This window comes from Conger conger, chromosome 11 (assembly GCF_963514075.1).
Source record: "Conger conger chromosome 11, fConCon1.1, whole genome shotgun sequence".
Classification (NCBI taxonomy): Eukaryota; Metazoa; Chordata; class Actinopteri; order Anguilliformes; family Congridae; genus Conger; species Conger conger.
The window spans coordinates 15,146,923-15,166,671 of NC_083770.1; the positions used below are offsets into that span (position 1 = coordinate 15,146,923).

At 39.4% G+C, this 19,749-nt stretch overlaps 2 protein-coding genes across 2 annotated transcripts; both read left to right on the forward strand.

The window, feature by feature from the left end:
• Window positions 1–2,350: 2,350 nt before the first annotated feature.
• On the forward strand, window positions 2,351–5,982 carry LOC133140839 (alpha-1-antitrypsin-like). Its single transcript, XM_061261085.1, has 4 exons — window positions 2,351–3,899; window positions 4,187–4,454; window positions 5,047–5,194; window positions 5,760–5,982. Exons 1-4 carry the CDS (start codon window positions 3,230–3,232, stop codon window positions 5,952–5,954), a joined length of 1,281 nt encoding a protein of 426 aa, XP_061117069.1. The 5' UTR covers window positions 2,351–3,229; the 3' UTR covers window positions 5,955–5,982.
• Window positions 5,983–11,661: 5,679 nt separating this feature from the next.
• On the forward strand, window positions 11,662–15,161 carry LOC133140710 (alpha-1-antitrypsin-like). The gene is made up of 4 exons (XM_061260847.1): window positions 11,662–13,198; window positions 13,430–13,697; window positions 14,267–14,414; window positions 14,939–15,161. The coding sequence occupies exons 1-4, from the start codon at window positions 12,535–12,537 to the stop codon at window positions 15,131–15,133; spliced, it is 1,275 nt and encodes a 424-aa protein (XP_061116831.1). The 5' UTR covers window positions 11,662–12,534; the 3' UTR covers window positions 15,134–15,161.
• The last annotated feature ends 4,588 nt before the right edge of the window (window positions 15,162–19,749 follow it).

Genomic DNA, 19,749 nt, shown 5'->3' on the forward strand with positions numbered 1-19,749 from the left:
AGGGAAGAATATGAGTTCATCCTACAAGTCCGTGGGGGTGGACAGAAACAGTGGTGGCCAGTGCTGTAATCACAGAGCTTGCCATTGTGTCGCCAGTGAAATATGGAGAGCTTCTAAATACTTCATACTTCATTCAAGAGAACAAAAGCTGCAGATGTTTGCCATGAAATGTTCCGACAGGATTAATGATGACCCTGCACTGTTAGCAGAGGTGAAAAAAAAAAAAGAAGTAAAAAGGAAAGACATGTTGGGGAGCGTGTTGTTGATAAGTCCTGTAAAAAGAACTGTCATGTTTATATATTTTATCTTGTTTATCCTGCACTTAGCTAGGATGGGGGGTGGGTAATATTTGTAATAGTTCAGGGGTTGAGGACCCCATGTAATTTTGTTTTAGCAAAAAAAGTATCCCACAAATATTATGTTGAAAGTTTTTTTTTGTTGTTAATGTGGTGAAATTGGCAGTTTTTAGTTTGAGGAAATGCTGTGCCAATATTTTTCTGGTAAAATTTGTTTATTAAATCTGTCATTTTTCTGTCGTCACCTTTTGATATCTTTGCTTGCTCCTTTGGTCCAATTGTGACACAAAGAATGATTCGATCCCAAAGCTGTCTGTTAGACTGGAATTTATGAAAACAAGTGAGAAACTTGTAGACCACACATAAAGTTTAATACACATTTGTACATGGAGAACAGTTCCCACTTTTGATTAGGGGCTGCAAAAAGCTTTGTAAATGTTTAGTAAATGATTAATTAATTCATTTACAGGTCATGTGTAACAGGTGAGAAACTGAAAAGGGTAGACCATGCATAACACAGTTTAATACACATTTGTACATGGAAAGCAGTTCCCACTTTAGGGGCTGCAGAAAGCTTTGTAAATGGATAGTAAATTATTTCTTAATACATTTACAGATCATGAGTAACAAGTGAGAAACTGAAAAGGGTAGACCATGCATAACAAAGTTGAATACACATTTTAGGCCAATTCTTTTTGCTTTCTTAAAAACCTTTACAAATATTTACACGAGCATGCATTTATGTGTCAAATTGTAGATTGAAAACTTAATTTACAAACAGGTTTTGAACCAAACACATGCCAAATCACCTAAGTTAGCCAGGAAATGAGGGAACCACCTAGTCATTGCAATGAGTGTCAGTGTCATGGTTTAATGTCTCATTTGAAAGATGCCCTCCCAAACATCACTGCGTCGGGGCCTATTTGACCAGAGGGAGGAATGCCACCTACTTCCAGCAGAAACTTCTCTAGATGTCTTCCATCCATATTATGAACCAAGCCCATACCTGCTGAGCTTCTACCATTTGGCAGGAGCAAGGTGCATGGTGGCTTCCCTGCTGGCCACACCACCATTTTCAAATATGTTCCATAGATCAGCGACAGATTATTGTGAATGTTCAGTTAACATGATTGTTTACAAATCATTTACATATATTTTATTCAGGTTTAGATCATTAGTTACTTCATGACTTACAACATATTATCTATATATGAACAAAGTATTCATTTATCATTTACAAATGTATTTATTGATTTGTTGGAAACAGTAATCTACGAATCATATAGAAATGTTTAGTTAACATAATAATTCATTTTTTACAAATCATTTGCACATGTTTTATTCATGATTAGTTCTTTAGTGATGACTTACTTCATGACTTACAACATATTATCTATATACGAACATCTGATTTATTAATTACTCACAAATGTATTTAAATAATTTGTTAATGATTAGTTCATCATGAACTAGTAACTTATAAATGACTTATAAGGGATCCTTATTATAAAGTGTTACCTATATTAGTTCCATCTATGCATATGGCTGAAAAACTGATCCAGGGTCAGGGAGGTGAGAAGTATTTTGCCTGTCATTGGAGGTTCTGGATTGATTGATTGAAGAAGGGTAACCGCACTGAGACATGCCTAAATAATACACTTTTAAACATCACATTTTTAGAAAACTGGCTATAAAGAAAAGGGGGTGAATAATCGTGAAAATATCAAAACTATGCAAACCACAACTACCTTAATGTATGCCCTCTTTGTATATTTCATGACATGCTTTTTCAAATATATATTATTTAGTTTTTGTATGGCCACTTTTATTTGTAAAATTATATAATCACTAATCCCAGTGAAAAGAATAATGTTATTTTTACCAGGGCGAACTCAGGGCATTTCTGTTTGTTGGCTAATGATTACGCAAATCCAATATGTGATGTTATTTTTTAAACCACTTAGTTCAAAGTCTGATGCCTTATCAAACTGGACATCATATATAAATTCAGCCATGGGGACAGAGACAGTGTCCTTAACTGGCGTGAGGTGAGTACAAGTTTTGTTTCAATCAAATTTTTACATGTTTCTAAATAAATATGTGGTGCATATTTATCTAATAATGATGAACAATGAATGCAGATGAGACTGGGAAACATGAGGAAAGGGAGGGAAGCTGGTGGCCTCTGGTGGCCGACAGTGGAAATGGTGACAAATGAATCATTGTTACTCAGGGCTTCACCTTCAGTCGTAGTAATACAATACAATACAATGCTGATTATTGTCCTTAGGTTATTATACTGTATCTGCAGTTACAAACATTTGTCTATGGTAGCTATGAAGATGAGGACCCTGCTGCATTTGCGTGTTGCACTGACATTCCTGTTGGAAAGGCCATGATCACCACTGCAATGAAGCATGAAGACATACCTGTGTGTGTGTTTGTGTGTGTGTGTGTGTGTTTGTGTGTGTGTGTGTGTGTGTGTGCGAGAGAGAGAGAGAGTGACTGGTCTTGTCCACCTTTCGTATAATCTTGCTTTTTTTTGTATAATCTCACAAAGCACAAACTGTAAATGCAACGAAAACTGACTTTATTGCTTGTTTAAAGCCACACTATCACGCTTGTTTCAGTTGAGATTTGGATTAAATGCTTAAATTATTTATGTAGGCACTCCTAAAATCACTGTCAGTGTGGCCGTTTCCTAAACATGGGCCAAAACGTCTAAGGGCAAACGTGTCCAATGATGTCAGTGGACGTGTTCGGCTTCAATCTCCAGCCTGTGTTTCCCAGAAAGTAACGGGCGCTCAACCTTGACCCTTGAACGCAGAGACTGGTTTATGGATCGTCAAATGCCCCTAGAAGTGTTGCTCCATATTTAGAAAATGGCTACACTGACTTTTAAAAGTCCTACACACATAATTTAAGCATTTCTGATGTATATTTTGATAGATACAAGGATGAGGGTGCTCCTGAGTTTGTGTGCTGCGCTGGTGCTGCTTTGGTCCACTGTCCAGTGTAATCACCATAACGGTGATCACAGTCACCATAACGGTGATTACAGTCACCATGGCAATAACAATTCTGCCGATGGAAGCCTGAAGATATTCCAGGAGAACCTAGACTTTGCTTTCCGTCTGTACAAGCACATCTCCGCCCAGCCCGATTCTCAGTCCAAGAATGTCTTCTTCTCCCCGCTGAGCGTGTCCGTGGCCCTGGCTGCTCTGTCCGTGGGGGCCAGAGGGAAGACACACCTGCAGCTCTTTGAAGGTCTGGGCTTCAACAGCACAGAAGTCACCACAGAGGAAGTGAACCAGGCCTTCCAACACATCCATCACAACCTCAACGAGAAAACAGACGTAGACCTGTCGCTCGGGAATGCACTCTTCATTGGACGAGACTTCAAGCCACGTCCTGAGTTCCTGGAGAGCATGAAACGCTATTACGAGTCAGAGGGTTTCAGCACCGACTTCAGCAAGCCGGAAGAGGCCAAGGAACAGATCAATAAGTATGTCAATGAAAAGACCAAGGGTAAAATATCAGATCTGGTTCAGGATGTGGATCCACTGACAGTCATGTATATCATCAACTACATATACTTCAAAGGTGAGGCACAGGCTACATAGAGAATGGGTCTTTGCAGAATTGATCTGTCAATACCTGGCTAACGAGAGATGCCTTTCTAGAATTCCACTGTTTTGTTTTTGATTTATTCACATTTAATTTATGCACAGTACCTGGGGAACAGTTAATGTTTTAACTGACAAAAATAATTATTCACAAAATATATAATAACATAAATAATGAATTCCGGTCTTCTTTGCAGGTTTGGTGGCTGTCTTGTAAAAATATTTAAAATAACACATTTACTGTGATGCCTTTCATACCTGCAGGTAAATGGGAGATTCCATTTGATCCCAAAGCAACCAAGGAACACGACTTTCATGTTGATGATAAAACAACCGTTTCTGTTCCGATGATGTATGAGGAGGGCGGTTTTTATATTTATCATGATGAAGACATCTCCACTCACGTTCTCCAGCTGCATTATAATGAGTCTGTCTCAATGATGCTGGTGCTTCCAGAGAAAGGATTGCAGGGTCTGGAGGAAGTGGTCTGCAAAAACCATTTGAGGAAATGGATCAGATCAGTGGAGAAGAAGTAGGCTATTTTAAATCAAGTGTAAAGTGCATTTACAAAGGGGAACCTGCAACATATGTTGTTCCCATATGGGAAAATGTCAACTTCTTCACTCAGTTTGGAAAAAGTATTTAGCGACAGCACATTTCAGAATCTTAAATTTAAGAAAACAACTGCTAGAGGTGAAAACAGGACAAGAGCAAGCAGTTTTTCAATGTGTGCTTCAATCCAGGCAATGATTGAAAAGGAGACCTTTCACTGAAAGGGCAGCAACAAAAAATTGTCAGTTTCTGCCAGTTCCTGTTCATAGTTTTTGTTCTAATTAGTTATATCCTTGTTACCATAGCTGGAAAAATTCTAGATATGTATTTTTTCAAACTGTAAAATGTAATATAGAGTGGAGTTTGTAAAAAAAAAAAAGTCATATGGAGGACGCACAGTAACTGTTTTTATATAATGTTGTTATTTTCTACTCTTTCCAATGATTCTTCTGGCTCAAAGAATACACTGATATCTGGGACATGGACATGTTTTATGTTTTGTAGTGTCAAGCTACTGAAGGTTACACTGAATTATATTCTGCTTAATTATACAACTGTTGTTACCTTCACAGGAAGTACCAAGTATTTGTTCCAAAACTGTCCCTTAAAACCTCGTATCAACTCGAAAAAATCCTTTCTGAAATGGGAATCACTGACATATTTGGGGATACTGCAGACCTCACTGGAATATCAGAGACAACGGATTTGTATGTGTCTAAGGTACAAAAAAATCTGATGCTCTGTCAAAAATATAGGGCCAGCATGAAGATGTTATTTATTTAAGTCCATTAACTTAATTAAAAAAACTGAGGCAAAAACCCTTTCTTGTACTGCAAAATTTCACAAACTAAATTTGACTATACTGTAAGAGTAAGGTGGCTGCTTTTATCTGGTATACAGAGTGCATTCCATTTGTCGGTGTATTTCACAAGCAGGCAGTTTGTGCTGTTTTGCTAGGTTATTCATAAGCAGGCTGTTTGTGCTGTTTTGCTAGGTTATACACAAGCAGGCTGTTTGTGTTGTTTTGCTAGGTTATTCACAAGCAGGCTGTTTGTGTTGTTTTGCTAGGTTATTCACAAGCAGGCTGTTTGTGTTGATTTGCTAGGTTATTCACAAGCAGGCTGTTTGTTTTGCTAGGTTATTCACAAGCAGGCTGTTTGTGTTGTTTTGCTAGGTTATGCACAAGCAGGCTGTTTGTTTTGATTTGCTAGGTTATTCACAAGCAGGCTGTTTGTGTTGTTTTGCTAGGTTATTCACAAGCAGGCTGTTTGTGTTGTTTTGCTAGGTTATGCACAAGGCTTCCTTGGATGTGGACGAGGCTGGAGCAACAGCGGCTGCAGCAACAGGAGTGGAAGTATCGCAAAGGACTTCACCTTCTCGTGTGCGCATCTTGAAATTTGATCGTCCTTTCATGGTTTTCCTGCTCAGTCGTGAAACCAGAAGTATACTGTTCATGGGAAAAATTGTCAACCCAGCATAAAAATAAAATGCTGTTTTATGAACTCAAAGCATTGTGTTGTGTAAACTTGCTGATTTCAATGCACAAATTCGGTAAACACTACTTTTGGGGAAATAGTGTTATTACTATTATAATTAATACTATAAATTACTATTATGTCTTCAAATCATTTCAATTTATTAGAACCAGTCTAATAAATTGAAATGACATAGTTAGCATAGTTGTGTCGTATCCATCTCTGCAAACCGTAACTTATTGTTTTGAATTTCCTGGTGAAATTACTGTACACAATATGGAAGATAACATGTCTGAAACAAAACACAACATAGGTTTCTCTGGGACTGCATTCAATATATCTTGGACTTCACTGCAGAATTGTGTGGACAACTTAATATTTTTGAAATTCAATCAGCCTTGAATAACCTTTGGTGAAACAATAAAATTTTTCCTACTGAATACGATTGTTGGCTTGTTAGACCTAGGGGTCTAAAGAAATGTAAGTTCAGGAAGAAAAGTGTAGTTCAAGTAAGTCCAAAGCACCTTGCACAGTGACATTATGTTTCCCAATGATATTTCAACTTTTGAAACCTCAACCTAAATTATGACATTACTTTTTCATAACAAGACTTACTGGACTTTTTCAGAAAGAAGGCTTATTTGTGTCCAAGGTAGGGAGAATGAACACTTATGGAAAATACAGATTGCAAAATACAGAATTGAAATAAAGTAAATTTGACATTATTAAGCCTATATTTAAATGTTATGTGCGGTGCGCTCAAACGCAAGGCTGTTGTGCCAAATATAGCCATATTGGGAAATGTGGAGCTGTAATATTATCACACCACTAAGTACCAAGCGCAGGTTTCTTTGCCAAACTCGTTCGAAAGCTTTGCGTGTTCCCTGGTGCGTGACATCAGAGGGGTTGATGCTGAATGCGCGGGCAGATGGTAGGAGCAGTTCCGGGTTACTCATTGTGGTTGGAAGGCAACAATTTCAAAATATTTTTCTTAAAAACTAAACAAAATTGCCAGTTGTGCATAAACTGGATTGTGACTGGATCGGGATGGTTTGTAGTAGTAGAGGGAATTCAGAGGAAGAAGACGATATGGATTTAGATGTTCAGCATTCAACACAATAATCCCCTCCAAACAGGTTATTAAACTCAACAACCTAGGTTTCCACCCCTGAGCTGTGCAATCTCATCCTGGATTTCCTGACTGACCGGCGACAGGTAGTGAGGATGGACTCCATCACCTCTGCTCCTCTGACTCTGAACACAGGAGCTCCTCAGGGCTGTGTTCTGAGCCCCCCCCTGTATTCCCTGTACACACATGATTGTGTGGCCACACATCAGTCAAACCTGGTGGTCAAGTTCGCTGATGATACAACTGTGGTGGGCTTGATCACCGATGGGGACGAGACGGCTTAAAGGAGGGAGGTCGACAACCTGGCACAGTGGAACGAGGAAAACAACCTCTCGCTCAACGTGGCCAAAATCAACGAGCTAGTGGTGGACATCAGGAGGGGGAGGAAGACGGAGTTGGCCCCCATCACAATTGGAGGTGCTGCTGTGGAGAGAGTGGGCCAGTTTAGGTTCCTTGCCATCAACATCACGGATTACCTAAAATGGGACACTCATGCTGATCAGGTGGTGAAGAAGGCCCAACAACGCCTCTTCCCCCTGAGAAGACTCAAGAAGTTTGCCATGGGGCCCAGCATATGCTTTCTACAGAGGCAAAACCAAAAGTGTTCTAACTGGCTGTATCACAGCATGCTACAGGAACTGCGCTGCTCACAGCCGCAGAGTAATACAAAGAGTCGTAAGGCAGCTCAGAAGACCAGCGGCTGTGAGCGCCCGTGCATAGAGGACATTTTTGCTCTTTTTTTACATGTGAATATGATGAACATGCAACAATAATGCTGAATCTGAATCTGGGTCTCGGAGGAGCAGAAGCGGAAGCTGGAAGCTGGACCTGGCGTGGTTCTGGAAGCTGGGACAGGAATTAAGCAGAAGACTGGGCTCGGGATGGATCAAGAAGTTGGACATGGCGTGGTCCAAGGAGCTTGGCCTGGGGCACTGCAGGCTGGGCAGTGATCTGTTCCAGACTGGGTCAAACCTGGAGTCCGCTGGTTCCATACTGGCTAGTTTGTTCTGTCAAGTTTGGGGGACAGAGGAAACAAGTGCAGACTCAGGGGTAACAGGAAAATAGCAGATTTAATGACACAGGGCAGATCCAAAATGCAATCCAGAAACAGGTAATGGTCAAAATCCGGGCAGATGGGTACATACAGGGTATGCAGAAGAGTGGTCAGATGACAGGCAGAATTAAAAAACAGGAAGGCAGTCCACACAGACGAAGGCACATATCTTGGGTTCACCGTCGTAGCGCTCCAGTGGTGGAAGGTGGGGCTCTGGATGGGATCGGACCCGTTCTGGAGCAGGTATCGGTGGAGGCGTGGAGACGTGGTAGTTTGCCAGGGAAATAGTCAGTGCAGCCATCTGGTGGAGCATAGCATTCACCTTACGGTTGAGAGAGCGAATCGCCCCTGGAGTCTCAGCGCCTCCATGGCAGGGGTCGGGCTCACTGGGTCCATTCAGGCCAGATTGTTCTATCATGTCTGAAGAACAGGCGACCCAGATGCGAGACCAAGGCGTACGATTCTTGATAATATGAGTATTTATTCTAAAGTAGCAGGTCAGACATGTGAGGGTCAATAGCCAGCAAACAGATACATCAGGGATCAAGTAGTTTGTAATAGAAAGACCAGGCAATGGGTCAGAATTCCAGCAAACAGGTGTATCGGGATAATCCAAAACATAATCAAGCGGGTTAAGTATACACAAACAAAATCCAGAAACAAAAGTAAAAGTACAGAAACGTGGGGTGTCTCGGTGGCGCAGCCTGTAGAGCACTGACCGCATGCTCATTGTGAGCCGCGACGTCGGCGGTTCGAATCCGACCGTCCGACATTTGTTGCATGTCTTCCCCTCTCTCTCGCTCCCATTCTTCCTGTCTCTCTATACTATATACTGTCCAATAAAGCTGAAAAAGGCCTAAAAAAAATATCTTTAAAAAGTACAGAAATGGGTCGAAAAGCTACGGTCGGAGTTGCAGGGACACACTCAGGATAGAGGGTATGACGAACTAGCCACCTTGGTGTCATGGTGGGAGGTTATTCCCACTGTGACCACCAGAGGGCCTGAGATCATTGGCTCCACCTGTTCCTCATTAGCACCAGGGGAATTACCTCCCTTAAGGGTATTTAAGACCGGCACTGACTATCCTTCAGTGCTTTGGTGTTCAACTGTTCGCGATTGCACTAAGCCGGTAACGCACAGGTCTGCCACTGAGAGTCAGGTATCGTACTAGTGTGTGGTCTCTAGTCTCTATAACTAGAGAGTAATTCAGAGAAGGTAAGGAAGGTGTTCAGCTGGTGTTTCTTTCCCTGACATCTTCCTCAAAGGTTTTGTTTTTTTGGGCTCGTGTGAGCCAGTGGTTGGAGAACGGTGTCCTCCGGTATGTATTTTGGTTTGTGTTTTGGTCCCGAGCTGCGACTCGAGGTTTTATTTTCTTGCCTAGTTTTTATCGCTAGGTTGTATTTTTATTTTCTCTCCTCGGTTTGTGACCGCCGGTGCATAATTGTTTGGCACTGCTTTTGGTTGGGTCATTCGCCCTGTTTTTTAAAGGGTAGTTTTATTTTCACTTAGCCGTTTTTGGCTTCTTTTCTGTTCCTTAAAGAAATCATCAAACAAAGGAGAAAGTCCTTCTAGTGTCTGCATATCCTCATTTCCTGTTACCCTGGGGGATTTAGTGACGAGCACGCCCGCGTGTTCGTTGAGGAGGGTTTCACCCTCGGTCGCATCTGGCTCTCCGCCCAGCCCCTCCATCACACTTGGAGCATTCAGGGGGGAAGGTTGTAGCTTGAATATGAGTGAGCACTGCGACAGGAAAGAGGCACAGATGAAACAAATGAATGAGAGTGAATGGAACAGAAAACAGATATGGTGGTCACAGAGGGAAAGAAGAGGCAAAAACGCTTGAATATCAGGAAACAGAAAACAGAGAAGCTGACAAATAAGTAGGTGTAATAAATTAAAAGTACTTGGTGAGTGTATATTTGTTCCATCTATGCATATGGCTGAAAAACCGATCCAGGGTCAGGGAGGTAAGAAGTATTTTGCCTTTCATTGGAGGCTCTGGATTGATTGATTGAAACAGGGTAACCGCACTGAGACATGCCCACATAATACACTTTGGCTATAAAGACAAGGGGGTGAATAATCATGAAACTACCAAAACTATGCAAAACGGAACTACCAGCTGCAGAAATGAATTGCATATGCATACCAACAGCTGGGCTAGATCTTATTGTGGCTACACTGGGTTTAGAACCATCTAACTTGCGTTGCCCAGGCATGTACCTTAACCACTACGCTACAGGCCACTCACTGATAGTTATAATTAGACTACCTTGCTTGCTTGCGATCGCCAAGTCTAGTAATGATTACATTACAATGTGAATGTCCTACTGACCTAGTTCGTAGTTTTTTTAAAACGTAGATCGACAAGCTGTATTCGGAATGTCGGAAGATGCAAGGTTGATTGATTGAGACAAAACCCTGGAAGGGGTTGGTTGTAGAGCGGAGTACTCTTTTAATTGATATGGCATATTCTTTCATGGATACTACTATACATTTCCCTCAAAGATATGAATGCAGAATGCATATTTTGAACAGGTGGACAGATGTGTCTGTGTTTTGACAATTGAGCAAAAACTTCTGAGATTAGTAAATGTTGTAAATGTTGAAAAATGTTTCTATTGGTTGGTTCATTCTTTGTAACTATAGTATTTAATATACTATAATATTGTATATAATATTGTGCCGACCAACCCCATAACATGTGCCAACTAACCTGTGCTCATTTGTTATTCATTTGTAGAGGGGCCGAACAGCCAGGACACCCACACACAGATACTAAAAACAAAACCTTGGTAGAAATTGCTATTCATGTTGTAATATATGTGTTTGGACACTAAAATAATAAATGCATTAACAAGGCGAGGATTTTATTTATTTCATCTGTTTGCAAAAGCCCTTATTAGAACTAAAGACATACTGGTAATGAAAACAGGTCAAGTGCAAATGCAAGCAGTTTTTTAAATGTCTGCTTTGGTCCAGCAGATGCTCATGAGGGAGATTTGACTCAAAGGGCAACATTTCCAAACCAGAGATTCATGCCAATTATTTTGTTTGATTATTCCAGTGATATCCTTGTTAACATTGCTTGTTAAAAAGATTGCACAAAGCCAACATTGCATAGTTTTTAAGGCCAACAGAGTTCAAAGTTTTACTTCTGATTCACGTAACCATGACAAATGCGTAATTTAAACTGGTATCAGCAGAACAAATTCCAGTTCCTTGGATGCAGTGAGTATAATGCTGAATAGGGCTTAATTTATGTTCTCTTCATATATTTCATGACATGCTTTTTCAAATATATATTATTTACATAGTTTTTGTATGGCCACTTTTATTTGTAAAATTGTATAACCACTCATTTTTACCAGGGCGAACTCAGGGCATTTCTGTTTGTTGGCTAATGATTACGCAAATCCAATATGTGATGTTATTTTTTAAACCACTTAGTTCAAAGTCTGATGCCTTATCAAACTGGACATCATATATAAATTCAGCCATGGGGACAGAGACGGTGTCATTAACTGGCGTGAGGTGAGTACAAATTTTATTTCAATCAAATTTTTACATGTTTCTAAATAAATATGTGGTGCATATTTATCTAATAATGATGAACAATGAATGCAGATGAGACTGGGAAACATGAGGAAAGGGAGGGAAGCAGGTGGCCTCTGGTGGCCGACAGTGGAAATGGTGACAAATGAATCATTGTTACTCAGGGCTTCACCTTCAGTCGTAGTAATACAATACAATACAATGCTGATTATTGTCCTTAGGTTATTATACTGTATCTGCAGTTACAAACATTTGTCTAAGGTAGCTATGAAGATGAGGACCCTGCTGCATTTGCGTGTTGCACTGACATTCCTGTTGGAAAGGCCATGATCACCACTGCAATGAAGCATGAAGACATACCTGTGTGTGTGTGTGTGTGTGTGTGTGTGTGTTTGTGTGTGTGTGCGAGAGAGAGAGAGAGTGACTGGTCTTGTCCACCGTTCGTATAATCTTGCTTTTTCTTTTGTATAATCTCAAAAAGGCACACTGTCACGCTTCTTTCAATTGAGATTTGGATTAAATGCTTAAATTATTTATGTAGGCATTCCTAAAATCACTGTCAGTGTGGCCGTTTCCTAAACATGGGCCAAAATGTCTAAGGGCAAACATGTCCAATGATGTCAGTGGACGTGTTCGGCTTCAATCTCCAGCCTGTGTTTTCCAGAAGGTTCAACCTCGACCCTTCAATGCAGAGACTGGTTTATGGATGGTCAAATGCCCTTAGAAGTGTTGCTCCATATTTAAGAAATGGCTACACTGACTTTTAAAAGTCCTACACACATAATTTAAGCATTTATCCAAATAATCTCAATTTAAATAAGCATGACAGTGCTCCTTTAAGCATGCATGTTTCTGATGTATATTTTGATAGATACCAGGATGAGGGTGCTCCTGAGTTTGTGTGCTGCGCTGGTGCTGCTTTGGTCCACTGTCCAGTGTCGCCCTGGCCATGATCACAGTCACCATGGCAATAACGACGTCAGCATTTCTGCCAATGGAAGCCTGAAGATATACCAGGAGAACCTGGACTTTGCTTTTCGTCTGTACAAGCACATCTCCGCCCAGCCCGATTCTCAGTCCAAGAACGTCTTCTTCTCCCCGCTGAGTGTGTCTGTGGCCCTGGCTGCTCTGTCCGTCGGGGCCAGAGGGAAGACGCACCAGCAGCTCTTTGAAGGTCTGGGCTTCAACAGCACAGAAATCACCACAGAGGAAGTGAACCAGGCCTTCCAACACATCCATCACAACCTCAACAAGAAAACGGACATAGACCTGTCGCTCGGGAATGCACTCTTCATTGGACAAAACTTCAAGCCACGTCCTGAGTTCCTGGAGAGCATGAAACGCTATTACGAGTCAGAGGGTTTTAGCACAGATTTTAGCAAGCCTGAAGAGGCCAAGGAACAGATCAATAAGTATGTTAATGAAAAGACCAAGGGTAAAATAACAGATCTGGTTCAGGATGTGGATCCGCTGACAGTCATGTATATCATCAACTACATATACTTCAAAGGTGAGGCACAGGCTACATAGAGAATGGGTCTTTGTAGAATGGATCTGTCAATACCTGGCAATTCATGCACAGTACCTGGGGAACAGTTAATGTTTTAACTGACAAAAATAATTATTCACAAAATATATAATAACATAAATAATGAATTCCGGTCTTCTTTGCAGGTTTGGTGGCTGTCTTGTAAAAATATTTAAAATAACACATTTACTGTGATGCCTTTCATACCTGCAGGTAAATGGGAGATTCCATTTGATCCCAAAGCAACCAAGGAACACGACTTTCATGTTGATGATAAAACAACCGTTTCTGTTCCGATGATGTATGAAGAGGGCGGTTTTTATATTTATCATGATGAAGGCATCTCCACTCACGTTCTCCAGCTGCATTATAATGAGTCTGTCTCAATGATGCTGGTCCTTCCAGAGAAAGGATTGCAGGGTCTGGAGGAAGTGGTCTGCAAAAACCATTTGAAGAAATGGATCGGATCAGTGGAGAAGAAGTAGGCTATTTTAAATCAAGTGTAAAGTGCATTTATAATGTGAACCTGCAACATATGTTGTTCCCATATGGGGAAATGTCTTCACTCAGTTTGGAAAAATTATTTAGCGACAGCACATTTCAGAATGTTAAACTTAAGAAAACAACTGCTAGAGGTGAAAACAGGACAAGAGCAAGCAGTTTTTCAATGTGTGCTTCAATCCAGGCAATGATTGAAAAGGAGATTTCACTGAAAGGGCAGCAACAACAAAAAATTCTGTTTCTGCCAGTTCCTGTTCATAGTTCTTGTTCTAATTAGTTATATCCTTGTTACCATAGCTGGAAAAATTCTAGATATGTATTTATAGAGTGGAGTTTGTAAAAAAAAAAGATTTTTTTTCATATGTAGGACGCACAGTAACTGTTTTTATATAATGTTGTTATTTTCTACTCTTTCCAATGATTCTTCTGGCTCAAAGAATACACTGATATCTGGGACATGGACATGTTTTATGTTTTGTAGTGTCAAGCTACGGAAGGTTACACTGAATTATATTCTGCTTAATTATACAACTGTTGTTACCTTCACAGGAAGTACCAAGTGTTTGTTCCAAAACTGTCCCTTAAAACCTCGTATCAACTCGAAAAAATCCTTTCTGAAATGGGAATCACTGACATATTTGGGGATACTGCAGACCTCACTGGAATATCAGAGACAACGGATTTGTATGTGTCTAAGGTACAAAAAAATCTGATGCTCTGTCAAAAATATAGGGCCAGCATGAAGATGTTATTTATTTAAGTCCATTAACTTCATTAAAAAAACGGAGGCATAAACCCTTTCTTGTACTGCAAAATTTCACAAACTAAATTTGACTATACTGTAAGAGTAAGGTGGCTGCTTTTATCTGGTATACAGAGTGCATTCCATTTGTCGGTGTATTTCACAAGCAGGCTGTTTGTGTTGTTTTGCTAGGTTATACACAAGCAGGCTGTTTGTGTTGTTTTGCTAGGTTATACACAAGCAGGCTGTTTGTGTTGTTTTGCTAGGTTATTCACAAGCATGTTCTTTATGTTGATTTGCTAAGTTATTCACAAGCATGCTGTTTGTGTTGTTTTGCTAGGTTATACACAAGCAGGCTGTTTGTGTTGTTTGCTAGGTTATACACAAGCAGGCTGTTTGTGTTGTTTTGCTAGGTTATTCACAAGCATGCTGTTTGTGTTAGGTTATTCACAAGCAGGCTGTTTGTGTTGTTTTGCTAGGTTATGCACAAGGCTTCCTTGGATGTGGACGAGGCTGGAGCAACAGCGGCTGCAGTAACAGGAGTGGAAGTATCGGAAAGGACTTTACCTTCTCCTGTGCGCATCTTGAAATTTGATCATCCTTTCATGGTTTTCCTGCTCAGTCGTGAAACCAAAAGTATACTGTTCATGGGAAAAATTGTCAACCCAGCATAAAAATAAAATGCTGTTATGTGAACTCAAAGCATTGTGTTGTGTGAACTTGCTGATTTCAATGCACAAATTTGGTGAACACTACTTTTGGGGAAATAGTGTTATTAATACTATAATAACTCTATATATTATTATGTCTTCAAATCATTTCAATTTATTTTTGTTTAGAATTTCCTGGTGAAATTACTGTACATAATATGGAAGATAACATGTCTGAAACAAAACACTACATAGGTTTCTCTGGGACTGCATTCAATATATCTTGGACTTGACTGCAGAATTGTGTGGACAACTTAATATTTTTGAAATTCAATCAGCCTTGATTGAAACAATAAACAATGAAACAATAAAATTTGGTGAAACAATAAAATTTCACCTACTTAAAAGGATTGTTGGCTTGTTAGACCTAGGGGTCTAAAGAAATGTAAGTTCCGGAAGAAAAGTGTAGTTCAAGTAAGTCCAAAGCACCTTGTACAGTGACATTATGTTTCCCAATGATATTGCAGCTTTTGAAACATCAACCTAAATTATGACATTACTTTTTCACAACAAGACTTACTTGACTTTTTCAGAAAGAAGGCTTATTTGTGTCCAAGGTAGGGAGAATGAACACTTATGGAAAATACAGATTGCAAAATACAGAATTGAAATAAAGTAAATTTGACATTATTAAGCCTATATTTAAATATTACGTGCGGTGCGCTCAAACGCAAGGCGTGTTGTGCCAAATATGGCCACATTGGGAAATGTGGAGCTGTAATATTATCACACCACTTAAGTACCAAGCGCAGGTTTCTTTGCAAAACTTGTTGTTCGAAAGCTTTGCGTGTTCCCTGGTGCGTGACATCGGAGGGGTTGATGCTGAATGCACGGGCAGATGGTAGGAGCAGTTCATTGTGGTTGGAAGGCGACAATTTCAAAAGATTTTTCTTAAAAACTAAACAAAATAAAAAATAATTATTGCCGGTTGTGCATAAACTGGATTGTGACTGGATCGGGATGGTTTGTAGTAGTAGAGGGAATTCCGAGGAAGAAGAAGATATGGATTTAGATGAATGGAAAAAAATGAATAATAAAACAGTATGGTGTGGAGGCAGAGGACAAATTGTGTCAAACAGGGAGAGGGTTGTGGGGAATGGTAAAAGAGGTCTTGACGATACAAGCACAGAGGAGAATGATAAAGAAACAGGTACCGTTAAAAAGAAAGCAATAAGCATAGAATAGAAAGTAGTGGTGAAATTTAAGCAGGGAAATGAAGTAGGGACTGTGAGCCTTATTTCATTAGCAAATGCCTTGAAGAAGAACATTGGGGATATTCAGATGGCAAAGGTCATACGAGATGAACGTCTATTAATCATTTTTAAAAATGTAGAACAGAGAGATAAGGCATTGAGGATTATCATTGATAATCGAATGTTGGGAGAAGGTAGGTTACTGAGAGGGGTAATAATGGGTGTACCAGTTGAAGAAAACTTGGAGGTCCTGAAAGGAAGTATAAGAGGTGGAGAGGTGAAGGGAATCAAGAGACTTAAGGTGGTGAGAAAGTGGATAGTCTGTCTGTCATGTTGGAGTTTCAGGATGCTGTTTCACCTGAAAAGGTTTCAGTAGGATACAATAAGTTACTCGGAGTTCTAGTGTGATACATTTTAGTTCCTCCACCACTGAAGTGTTACAAATGCCAATATGGCCATATTGCTGCAGTCTGTAAAGGAAAACAAAGATGTGCTAGATGTGGAGGAGATCATAAATATGGAGAGTGTGGAGAGAAGGATGAAGTCAAGTGCTGCAATTGTGGAGGAGCACATAGTGTATCATATAGAGGGTGTGAGGTTAGGAAGCAAGCGATAGAAATTCAGCAAGTAAAAGTAGGAAACAACATATCATATGCAGAAGCAGTAAAGAAGGTACAAGGAAGGAGAAGAACAGAGGAAAGAAAAGAACCAGAGAGAAATGATCAAGCTTTAGGAGATAGAATGAGAGTGGGACAGATAGAAAGGCCAATGGCTGATGTGAATATGGATAAGTTAATTTTATTTATGGCATGTGTGATCAACTGTTCTGATCAAGCAAAAACCAAGACAGAAAAGATTAAAATAATTGTAAAAGGGGCCACAACATTATTGGACATTAAGTGACTCTCTTGTGAGAAAATTCAAACAGACCTGAACATGGTATTGAATCAACATTCAGTCGCACAAGGAAGTTGTTTTTGGGATAAATTTAAGGAGTTGAGTGAGCAAGAAATGATCAAAATTGACACAAGACAAGGTATTAAAATAGTAAATCAGAGGATATGTGAGGCAGTATTGGTAGCAGTGGAGCAATCCATTCCAAGGAAAGGTGGTAGGGGTAAAGAGAAAATGGTACCTTGGTGGACAAAATAATGTGGTGAGCCAGTGAAATAAAGCCTTCAGACTTCTGAAAAGAACTCATAACTTTCACAACTTAATCAAGGAATTTCTGTGACTCAGTTGTTAGAGATATATGGGGAATGATTAAAAAAATGAATGGGGTTAAGAGAGAATATGGATATCCGGTTTTAGATAATGGAGAAAGGTCAGCTGTGTCTAATGGGGAGAAGGCGGAAATGCTTGCAGAGACATTTTTGGAAGTGCACCGCTCAAACAATATTTGTGACGAAAGTACAAGGGGTAGAGAGACAACTATTACAGAGAATAGTCACCTGGCAAAGATAAAATGTGTTACATTATGCTGTACCATCTTAGTGAAGCTTCAAAAGAAGTTTTATAATAAAGTGTGGGAAGAAGGGAGATTACCTACCATTTGGAAGGAAGCAGTAATTGTACCTATTTGTAAACCAGGAACAGATCATAACAACCCAATTCATTATAGACCTATAGCACTGACATCTATCATGGATGCAAAATAATGGAAAAGATGATAAATGAAAGACTAACATATTATATAGAAACAAGAGGTTTAATGACACAATATCAAAGTGGGTTCAGAAAAGGAAGTGGAATTACAGACCCAGCGCTTTGTTTAGAACATGAAATAATAAAGGCTCAAATAAATAAAGAGAGTGTAGTAGCAGTCTTTTTTGATGTGGAAAAGGCGTATGATATGTTGTGGAAAGAAGGATTATTGATGAAATAAGATAAATTAAGAATAAGAGGAAGAATGTAGATAAAGGATTTCTTAAGTGATAGAGCAATTCAAGTTAGAGTAGGAAGTAATTATTCAAAGAAATACATCTTGGAAAATGATACTCCACAAGGAAGTATAATTAGTCCTTTATTGTTTTCTGTTATGATTAATGATATAGATAAAAATATTGGAGTGTCAATTTATGCTGATGATGGTGCAATGTGGAAAAGAGGAAGAAATTTAGAGTTTATAGTGAAGAAGCTGCGAGAGGCTATTAGCAAAGTTGAAGATTGGTCATTGAAGTAAGGGTTTACATTTTCAGTTGAGAAAACAAAATCACTATTTTTTACAAGGAAGAAGATAGGGAGCCAATTAAATCTAAGATTATAAAGGAAATAGTCAGAAAGAGTAAAATTTTACATATTTTTAGGTATTTGGTTTGATGAGAGATTAACGTGGGCAGTCCACATACAAAAGATAATCGATAAATGTAAGAAGGTATTGAATGTGATGAGGTGTTTGGGGTACAGGAACTGAATGGGGTACAGAAAGAACAGCAATGGCTGCTATATATGTAAGTTTAATCAGATCTGTTTTTGATTACGGGTGTGTAGTATATGGATCTGCAGCAGACAGTTGTTGGATGTAACACAATATCAGGCATTAAGATTATGTTGTGGTGCAATTAAAACAACCCCAGTAGCAGCATTGCAAGTGGAGATGGGAGAAGCACCACTGAATCTAAGAAGAACACAACTTTATTTAAATTATTGTATTATTATTTGTATTAAATTTACAAGGTCATAGCAATCAGCATCCAACTCAGAGTACACTAGAGCCTTGTTGGGAAAAAGAAAGAACAAAGATAAAGAGCTTTGGGTGGGTCATTGATAATAAAAAAAACAAGACAAATAGAGATTAGGGAGAAGAAGATAAGTCCAACAGTTCCTTTTCTGGCGGTTTCCCCATGGTTTTTTTCCAGAAATTATAGCTGAGTTTGAATTCTTAGAGAGAATAAAAGGAAAAGATTTGAACAGTGTTTCACATACTGTTCACACATTTCACATTTCAGCATCATCTTCTATTGTAAATATTATTATTATTATTATTATTATTATTATTATTATTATTTATTTTTATTTATTTTTATTTACATTTACATTCCACTTTATTTTTTATCTATGTTTCTATTTTTTGTATTATTCTTTATGTTGTCTGCATGCACCCACATACCACAGCAAATTCCTTGTATGTGAAAACTACTTGGTGAATAAAGTGATTGATTCTCAGTAGTGCACATTTAGTAAACACTTACATAGGAAATAAGTGTTATGGATTTGTTCAAATATACAGGGGAGGCATGTAGCGTAGTGGTTAAGGTAAATGACGGGGACACGCAAGGTCGGTGGTTCTAATCCTGGTGTAGCCACAATAACATCCGCACAGCCGTTGGGCCCTTGAGCAAGGCCCTTAACCCTGCATTGCTCCAGGGGAGGATTGTCTCCTGCTTA